At 33.7% G+C, this 10,853-nt stretch overlaps 1 protein-coding gene across 1 annotated transcript in view; it reads right to left on the minus strand.

Annotated features, from left to right (window-relative positions):
• Window positions 1-717: 717 nt before the first annotated feature.
• Window positions 718-10,853, minus strand: part of LIPI (lipase I) — a 57,994-nt gene continuing 47,858 nt past the window's right edge. Inside the window, exon 10 of the mRNA XM_007100011.3 lies at window positions 718-859. Within this exon, the coding sequence (XP_007100073.2) occupies window positions 772-859 (88 nt within the window). The 3' untranslated portion in view covers window positions 718-771. The remainder of the gene's footprint in view (window positions 860-10,853) is intronic.

Raw genomic sequence — 10,853 nt, forward strand, 5'->3', positions numbered from 1 at the left:
TTTTGTAGAGATTAAATGAATTGATGTATATAAAGTATCAAACTATGCCAAGAATACAGTGATGTATGTAAGCGTTAGCTGTTATTATTTTTATTATTATTATCACTATGGGCAGACACTAGTCAAAGTGTTGAATCAATCTACACAAAAATTCTTAGGTAACTGCGACATGGTGAGGTAAATTTTGTTACTCAAGATCACACCATTAGTAAATGGTAGACCCCAGATCTGACATTAAGGATTTCAGGCCCATAGATTACTGTGCTCCACAGAAACAAAGCCTTTATTTACAAAGAATTACAAAATGCCAAATAGCTCACTAAACAGAAGGTGTATTTATGTTTGCAAGATTTACATTAATCCAAGTGACTTCTCAAAATGATAAAGTTACAAATTTTTTTAAAATTCATTTATTACTGCATTCTGAGCAGAGAATGATACTTTTTAGACAGTGTGTTGAAGCAATAAGCTTCTCTCTTTTTCTAAAGACATATTATCTATTAATACTAAGTAATTAAGGGAAAAATTCAATGAGAAACATTTGATTAAGGTAAACAAAAGTAAATAGCTTTTAAAATATATTCAGAATGCTTTCGCATATGCATTTAAAAATATTCTATATCTTTGATTCTTAAAAACTTATTCAAGAAGTAGAAATATCTGAATTTCAGATTGAACAATGCATTCTGAAAGAAATACTAATTGCGTTGTTTCCATTTACAAGTTCTTTAATTCACAAACAAGTTGTTACATTTGATAGAAGAAGGCATTTTATATTTCATTTGGTGTGCATGTATTTGGACTGAGAAATATTTCCTCACTTTCTTTAAGTACAAAATTATAAGTGCATAATGGTGGTCTGTGAAAGAGAAAAAGAGAGAAAAAATAACTATTAGTAAAAGAGCAAATTTATTTTCTTCTCATAAATATTGAAATACCCTATGCCTATAACTAACTATTTCTGTAAATGCAGAGAGTTGAGATAAACCTCTGGGATCATGTCTACTCCATCTCATTTGTCTACATAGGGATGAATAGACACAGTATTTGTGAGAAAGAAAAAATTCTCTGTGTTTCAACATCTTCTCTCCTTGCTGCTTCACTGGAATACTTACACTGAATGGAAAATATTTTTGGATGCTGAAATAGCTGAAAACTGAACTCAACTCTTAGTGGCTGGGCCACTGCTTCTACCGTGATAGCCACCATGGAAGAGTTGGACTGAATTGCACAGACAATTTTGCCAAATATTGTAATCAATCCTCTGCCACCTGCTAAAATGGAAATAATAACATTTAAAGTATTCTATATCTTGGAGAAATTGTGTATTTAGTATTTGAAGGTTTCTGAGAAGTCACGTCACTGTGGTGAATCAGGCATCTTGTCTCGTAATTTATCTTCCTGTTAATGTCTTGAAAACTTCAAAAAAGCAATCAACTAGAATAAGCAAAGATTGGTCACCAAATTCAGGAAAGGAGCTAAAGGAAAAAATGGTGTAATAAATGGAAATTTCCTGTATCAGCCATACTAACTTAGTCAAGGAAAAGGGAGCAATTCAACTGCACAGGTGCTCGTAGTTCGCCTTTATTTGACATATGCACTGCTCTAGTTCAAGAGATATATTGCTCTCTGTCTCCTTCTAGCTTGATTAAGACATCATTGAACATGTTTTAAAAATATCAACAGTATTGTTAGGTTAAATTCTTCCATTTTAAATCAATTTCCTATATCTGCTAATATTTGAAAAGTAATAAAATATGAACATATTCATCTTTAATTCTAAAAGCTGATATAGAATACTACAATATTTTCCACTTGAAATAATCAATGCATCTAGGAATTTTAATTTTAATAGTATGGAAGTAAATATGAAATGACAGTACCTCAATTTGATAAGATTCTGTTTCTTAGATATTAGCAAAAGTAGCTTTTAAATTGTCAGAGTTCAGAACATAATCGAAAAATCAGATATAATCCTTTCTCCATTATTAAGAAATAAGTGGGGGCTTCCCTTGTGGAGCAGTGGTTGGGAGTCCGCCTGCCGATGCAGGGGATGCGGGTTCGTGCCCCGGTCCGGGAGGATCCCGTGTGCCGCGGAGCGGCTGGGCCCGTGGGCCATGGACGCTGGGCCTGCGCATCCGGAGCCTGTGCTCTGCAACGGGAGAGGCCACAGCAGTGAGAGGCCCGCGTACCGCAAAAAAAAAAAAAAAAAAGAAGAAGTAAGCTGAAGAATGACTTTACCACTTCCCCTAACAAACACATATATATACTTATGTCAATTTTTAATCTAGCCTGCTACAGCCTTTATTCAATGAGTGAGCCTTCAATGTTATGGATATCCCTGATCCACCTAATTTTTAAGTTGTCATCGTAGGACAAGGGTGTTATTAGACTTATTAATAAATTACCTCAGTCATTAAGTAGTTGTTCTATTCAAATATTCATAATACAATATTATGGCAAGTGTGCTCTTATTTTCTACAAAAAATAAAAGCTCATAACCCTGTTACCATTAAAATATGTTCAATATAGTAAATGTATATTTTATTAAATATTCCACATTTTACAAAGCCTCTGCAAGCATTACAAAAGTTTAGTCAGGTTCATTATGCCTACCAAAGTTAAATTTTACCAAAACATATGAGAAAAATTAATTTTTTTTGTTTTTACATTGTGAAAAGCCTATCTGGTTCTACTGCCAGGACTCTGATTTTGAGATCATTTATCCTATGTTATTAATAGTTCCTTCTCCCCGAATCAAAATTTTTAAACTCTGTAATTTAGAAAAAAACTATGTGATATATGTTGATCTCTCATAGGAAGAAGACTATTTAGTGGATTTTTTTAATTTAAAAAAAGAGCGCTGAATATTGTATTTCTAATGCTTTGTTTACCACAAATTAGCAGACATGAGCACAGTACATTGATAAAGTATAAACTTTAATAAAAAATAATAGAAGAAGTCCAAGGGTTAAAAAAACTCTCTAAAATTCAAATATAATTAGCTTTTAATTTTAATCCATATATATTCTACCAAATTACAGGGAATAGACATGCTTCTTTATGTGAAAAAGCTCCCTAGGGCTTTTGTACAACATGTCACCACATCTATGCATCTAGTATTTTTAAAACTTACTTAGGATAAGGTTCCCAGCACTAACAAAGGTGTCTGTTCCTACCTGCCAGATGATCAGGTAAAAAGAATATAATAGTCTTGCCTCAGTAGTGGGGGTAATTAACCCTAAACTTAGCACTACTCCAGTCCTGCCTAAAACACCTTGAAGGCAGGACCTGAAAGAATCAACCTGTTTAAAAGTAACTTAACAGCATCTTGAGAATAAACCTGAAGAATATTTATAAGAATACAAAATACACAATGATAAAATACACAATGTCTGGTGTCTAATCAAGAATTACCAAGCGTGCAAAGAAGCAGGAAAATGGAACCATATGAGGGTCAACCGATTGAAACCACCCGAGAACTAGCATAGATGTGAGAATCAGCAGACAAAGATATTCAGAGTTATTATAACTGTATTCCATACGTTCAAATAGCTAGGTAGAGACATAAGAGATATTAAGAGATTCAAAACAAACTTCCATAGGTGAAAACTGTAATATCTGAGTTGAAAAATACCCTGGATAGGATAAATATCAACTTAGACATTGCAGAAGAAAAGAATAGTGAACTTGAAGACACAGCAACAGAAACTATTCAAAATGAAATGTAGGGAGTAAATGAAATTTAAAACTTCACAGGGTATCAGTGAACTGTGGGACAACTTCAAGCAGCCTAATAAACTTGAAATTAGAGTCCCCAAATGGAGAGGAGAGCGTAGGGGCATAGAAAAAGATATTTCAAAAGAATTTAAAAATTTAGATAAAATCTGATGAAATCCATAAACCCATGGATCCAATAAGGTCAACAAACACTAAACACAAGAGATATGAAAAAAAATTCCCAAAAGCCACATCGAATCAAACTGCTTAAAATCAGTGATAAGGAGAAAATCTTAAAACCAGCCAGAGAAAAGAGGCTTGTTTTCCTCATAGGAACAAAGGAAGGATAGTAATATATTTCTCATTAAGATCAATGCGTGGTCCAAGACTGTACAGCAACATTCTTAACGTACTGAAAGTAAAACAACAACAACAACCGTCAAATTAGAATTCTATACACAGAGAAATTATCTTTCAAAATAAAGACGTCATAAAAAATTTCCAGACACACAAAAGTTGAAAGAATTCACAACTATCAGCTCCTACAAAAAAATCTTAAAGGAACTCCTTTTGTTATAAGGTATATTATACCAGATGGAAATACACATCTACATAAGGGTTAGAAGTGCACCAGAAATGGTAACGATATGGAAAAAAATATATAAGACTTTTCCTAATGATTTATTTATCTTTAATGGACATAACTCTTTGAAGAAAAGTGATGCACTGTATTATAGAGATCTTAGCATATGTATAATTAAAATGCATGCCAACAACAGCACGAGAGAGAAATGGAAGTATACTACTGTAAGGCTCTCACGTAATATGTAAAGTAGTAAAACTCACTTGAAGGTACACTGTGATAAAATAAAGATTATAATATAAACCCCAAAGAAACCACTAAAATAATCAAACAGTTACAGATAATAAACCCACAAAGAAGATCAAATGTAATCATAAGACTCCTCAATTTACCAAAAGAAGGCAGACAATGAGAAATTGGGAACAAAGAACAGATGGGACAAACAGAAAACAAAATAGCAAGATGATAGATTTAAACCCAAATACATCTACAATTATGTTAAATCTAAAGATGCAGATACCCTCAATTAAATGGCAGAGGTCATCAACATCATTTGTCATTTGAGAAATGCAAATTAAAACCACAGTGAACTACCTCTACACAAGTATTAGAATAGCAAAAATAAAAAACAAACAACAAAAAAACTGTTGAAGGTGCAGTTTTTGGTGTAAGAGAGCAGTGGAACTCTGATATGTGCCGGTGGGAATACAAAATGTACAGTCACCTTGGAAAACAGTCTGTCAGTTTCTTATAAAGTTAAACATACACTCACAATATGACCCCACAATCTCTCTTCTAGGTGTTTATCTAAGAGAAATGAAAACTTATGTTCACATAAAAACCTGCAGGCAAATATTTATGTTGGCTTTGGTCGTGGACAGATATCAAAAATTATGAACAAATTATATTTCCTGCAACTGGTGAATGGATAAAGGAACTGTGGTATATCCATACAATAAAATACTATTCGCCAATCACATTCCACTGATATAGGCAACAACATGGATGAATTGTCTAAAGCTAAGTGAAAGAAGCCATACTTACAGGGCAACATACTATATGATTCCATTTATATAATGTTCTGGAAAGGGCAAATCTAGGTGCAGAGGTTGTCAGAGAGTGGGCATGGGGGGTTGAAAATAAAGGGGCAGCACAAGGCAGTTTTTATGATTGATGGAAATGTTCTGTATCTTAATTGTGGTGGTGGTTATATGACTCTATGCACTTATTAAAACTCATAAAACTGTATACCAAAAAGAGTACATTTTACTTATTAAGTAAAGTTTTTAAAAGTAGATTTCGTTCAACTTTTCTCAGGAAGTCATCCAGGTACCTCCACTTGAATATTCCTCTCAGTCCCTAAGTTTGAAAGCCTAGTCCACTGGAAAAGCTCAGAAGAACTATGTTGTTTGTATAGTCTCTATCATAGTTTGTTACAGATAGCTAATTACTGATTGAGTAGGTACACAGTTTAGTCTTTTATAACTCACATTCCCAATGATTTGGCAGTGCTAATTCTCATTAATTGCACATTATCTGTATGGACAGATCTAAATGGGAAAAGCAACTAAATGGTTACTGCAATTATCTAGGTAATTAAACTTAAAGCACATATTTCATCCAAGCATCTGTTAGCATCCACAGCCAACAGGGAATGTTAAGAGTTTTGTTAACCACCCACAAAATGTATTTTAGGTTTTTTTTTTTTCCCTGAGTAGAAGTAATTGCATCTAAATTTAGTAAATTTTCATAGTCTATCCACTGTTTAGATTTTACATAAAAATTAAAATGACACGCATGCTTATTTTTTTCTCTGTGGCCTATCCCAATGACTTTACCGCATTTCTTACTTAACCAATGAAGGAGTTGTATATAACATCTGTCTGTGTAAAACACGATTAAGGAGACAGTGAATCAAATATAATAGTGATACCTGTCTGCCTTTACACTTTCTTTTCCTCTTACAAGTGACTTGAAAAAGAGAAATAAATGGAGCAACCTATGACCGTCTGTAGGGTCACCGACATTCTGTATCAAGGTGTGAACATCATGTGGTGAGGTAAAAGATTTGAAAATGTTCTTTCTATGAATGTAAAAAAGGCACTTGTTTAAAGTACAGATAGTTGTCTATACATGGATAGTGTTTATGAAAAACAAAAATCGGGGAAAAAGTATTCAACATAAAGGAAAATCTAAGTTGAATATTCTACAAAAGATGAAATATATTGAGTCATTAACTTACAGTTAAAAGAGAAAAATTGCTTATAACCAGGTACATGATGTTGCACAGCTCCAAGTCCAATGTGGTCACATTATTATCTATGTGAACAGTGACCCTTGAAGCTATTATTGTAGTGAATAAGCTGCATGATTCTACACAAAAAGCCTGCTTATAATTCAATGTAAATAATTAAATTCATGATTCAACTGTAGCATGTGTGATTATAAGTAAGTATGACAAAATATTAACAGTGTTATCTCTTAGTTGTAGGATTATATATGAATTAAATTGTCCAAATGTTCCACAATGGGAATAATTGACTATATTAATTAGTGAAAAACTGTTTATTCCTATAAAAAGAGCAGCAACTAAAAGCAAAGAAAACAACAAATGAAAAAAGCCAAGAAAAGTTTGGCTTCGAGTCATTGTGAAGGCACTTCTCAGCTGAGAAACCTTAGACATGTTATAAAGCCTCTGAGTTTCTGTTCCCTTACTAGCAAAACAAAGAAAATACTTAACTCATGGAGTTGTTGCAAAAATTGTAAAAATAGCATGTGGGATGTAGTAGATGCTAAATAAATTTAACCACTATAATTCATCTTGAAAGAAGTTCACTAATATTAAAACAACCTTCTCTGGGATATCCTTTTAATGCCTAAATCTTCAAAGAAGTCATCAATCCTTTGTACACAATAATGTTTCCTTAAATCACATGCCTCATCCAAAACATGCATCTTGGAAAAAAACTAAAAATCCTCCTTCTTATATACTAGTTCCCTAAAGGAGAAGTTTAAATTGAGTTTAGGGCAAATAACTCACAAGATAAATTCCACTTTATGAGATAAATTTGCAATCAATGCAGATTTCTTTTTCTGAAGTTCTTAACTCTGCTGAGAGTCTTCCTATATCCCCCAAAACTCTGATGGGTGAGGATTCTGATGACTACATTATAAGAGTGGGAAGTGTGGTAGAAGTGAATAGAGAGTTTGGATAAGAAGTTTACAAAGTATTAATGAATGGAACTTTTACAAAAAGGTAGGAGTGTTTTTATGGTTGGAGAATGTGACATAGTTTCACAGAATTATTGGGAATAAAGCATTTTATTGATGAATTACTTCAGCAAAGCAGGCCGATATTTTTCATATAATTATGGGCTTGGCCAGTCTATTGCTTGAGCTGTGTATTTATAGATAAAAGGAGGTATAAGAAGAGTTAAATTGGGGACCAACAAGAGAAGGGAATAAAAATGAAACGAAAGGATTGCTGCTAACTGAGCATCTGCTATGAGCCGAATGTATACTTCACATATATAATGTCACTGAAAACATATGGAACATATTGCAAGGCAAATATAGAAAGAAAAGCAACTATTTTGTGAACACGGGTTGATTGTAAAATGCATTTATATTTATATATTTATTTATATAATGTACTTTTAATAAAATTTTGTTAAGATTTATATCAATTATTGGGTATTTATATAATAACCATAATTGTGTCTTACAGCATAGTTAGTGAAAATATATGTGCTGTAGTTTTTAGGATTATAACCTGAAATTTCTTGCTTACATTGTCCAATTATACAATTACCATTTAAAATTATGTCATAACTTTAGGCAAATTAAAAAGATAATCACTTAATTATCAAATATTTTTTAAAAATTTATATCACTGCAACAAAATTTTAATCTAAGATAAATAATTTTAGAAGTAGAATATGAATAAAGTATCTTGTCCCTATATATGGTAGATACAACATTGAATTTCTAAAAATATTTAGGTATAGTAACCTCTTTGTTCAATACTCTAATGGTATACAAAAGAAGCTCATTTCCAGTCAACCTAAAACCTTATTCTTATATGAGGCATAGTTTACATTACATAGAGAAACACACAGTGGCTATTCACACTGTTGACATTGTTTGGAATTCTTTATCTGTGTCACCTCTCAACATTACACAGACCTAGAGCACCATGTGAGGACCCCCAAGAAAATGGGCTGTGGAGAGTGAAGATGGGGGACAGGCTTCAGAATGAGTGAACAAACTTTGTAAAAATGTACAACAGTTTTGCCAAAATTGTTACCTTTAAACGCCCTTCACAATTCTAGCGTTCCAATCCCCACATTCTCCCAAAGTACCCTTGGCCTTTTAACTGGGCAGTTTAAAAGACAAAAAATGAAGCGTTAATGACTTCAGCACAAATAGTGTAACTGTAAATCGGTTTTCTGAGGTTACTCTCTATAGACAGTTCTTTGGCTGTTCTTAACCAAATACTTACCCTCATTAAGTCTAAGCTTCATGTGTAATATTTTCAAAAGAATACTGAAACTATTTAATGAAATGAAATACTAAATTAACAAGAGAAGTTACCATGAAGTAGGTAAAGCATAGAGGCCAAAGCTACAAAACTATGGATTTAAATGTTTAATTAATTTGAAAAAGGACAAACGTCCACATTTATACATAAACCCTCATGATACTGGAGTAAATTATTTGAGGAGTTACTTCAATGTTTAATCTCACATTGTCTTGTCAGTCAAAATATTACATTACAGTCATGCAGAACTATAAACATACCTATTTAAAAAACCTAACTTACCCCCAAACTGTTTGCAGTATCCAGACCCTGAAAGATCTGAATTTGAGTGCTCTAGCTTAGCGATTCATTTATTGCTTTCATTCACAAGTTAATTGTGTCAGCCAGTCAGAATTATATGTTTTAGTTAAATCAATATTTAACTTTAGTAAGATATATTACAAGCCAGACAGTCAATGTTTAATTAATGTTTTGCTGACTTATCAAAATATTTTCAGTCTCTCTGTAGTGGTCTGTTATTTTTGCCACCAAGCATCTATCCCTTTCGGGTAATATTACCGTCATCATTCTTTACCCCACTCTCAATCTATAAACTTTGGATGAACTTGTCTTGTCTCAGAGTTAAGCATAAAACACTGAAAGAACTTACTTCCCTGGCCAAGCAGAAGAATATAATTCCCCAAGCACAGTGTGAGGTTCAAAGATATGTTCTTGCCTAATCAAAATCGGTGAGATGCGATGGGACCTTAAAACTTTCTTTTTTCCCCCCTGAGGGGTGTGAACTTGAAATCAGGTAGGTATGATAGTTACCTCTCCTAGTACCTATTACCATCATAGTGTTAGCTAACACCTGCATCACATCACATAATTACCATTTTAGTTTGTGGTGAGAGCATTTAAGATCTACTGTATTAGCAACTTTCAAGTATATAATACAATATCTGTTAACTATAATCACTCAGCTGTACGTTAGTTCCCCAGAACTTATTCGTCTTATAACTGGAAGCTAGTACTCTTTGACCAACATCTCTTTTCCTCCACCTCCCAGGCTCTAGTTAACCACCATTCTAGTCTCTGTGTCTATAAGTTCAGCTTTTTTACCTTCCACATGTGATATCATATAGTATTTCTCTTTCTCTGTCTGACTTATATCACTTAGCATAGTGTGCCCAAGATTCATCCATGTTGTCACAAACTGCTGGATGTCTTCTTCCCTGTGGCTGAATAATATTCCATCACACACACACACACATACACACACACATACACACACACACACCCCTTCCACATCTTTTTTTCTTTTTAACATCTTTATTGGAGGATAATTGCTTTACAATGCTGTTGTTAGTTTCTGCTTTATAACAAAGTGAATCAGCTATACATATACATATATCCCCATATCTCCTCCCTCTTGCATCTCCCTCCCTCCCACCCTCCCTATCCCACACCTCTAGGTGGTCACAAAGAACCAAGCTGATCTCCCTGTGCCATGCGGCTGCTTCCCACTAGCTATCGGTTTTACATTTGGTAGTATATATATGTCCATGCCACTCTCTCACTTCATCGTAGCTTACCCTTCCCCCTCCCTGTCTCCTCAAGTCCATTTTCTACTAGGTCTGCGTCTTTATTCCTGTCCTGCTCCTAGGTTCTTCATGACCATTTTCTTTTCTTTTAGATTCCATATATATGTGTTAGCATACGGTATTTGTTTTTCTCTTTCTGACTTACTTCACTATGTATGACAGACTCTAGGTCCATCCACGACACTACAAATAACTCAATTTTGTTTCTTTTTATGGCTGAGTATTCCACTGTATATATGTGCCACATCTTCTTTATCCATTCATCTGTCGATGGACACTTAGGTTGCTTCCATGTCCTGGCTAATGTAAATAGAGCTGCAATGAACGATGTGCTACATGACTCTTTTTGAATTATGGTTTTCTCAGGCTATATGCCCAGTAGTGGGATTGCTCGGTTGTATGGTAGTTCTATTTTTAGTTTTTTAAG

Source organism: Physeter macrocephalus, chromosome 1, assembly GCF_002837175.3.
Source record: "Physeter macrocephalus isolate SW-GA chromosome 1, ASM283717v5, whole genome shotgun sequence".
Taxonomy (NCBI): domain Eukaryota; kingdom Metazoa; phylum Chordata; class Mammalia; order Artiodactyla; family Physeteridae; genus Physeter; species Physeter macrocephalus.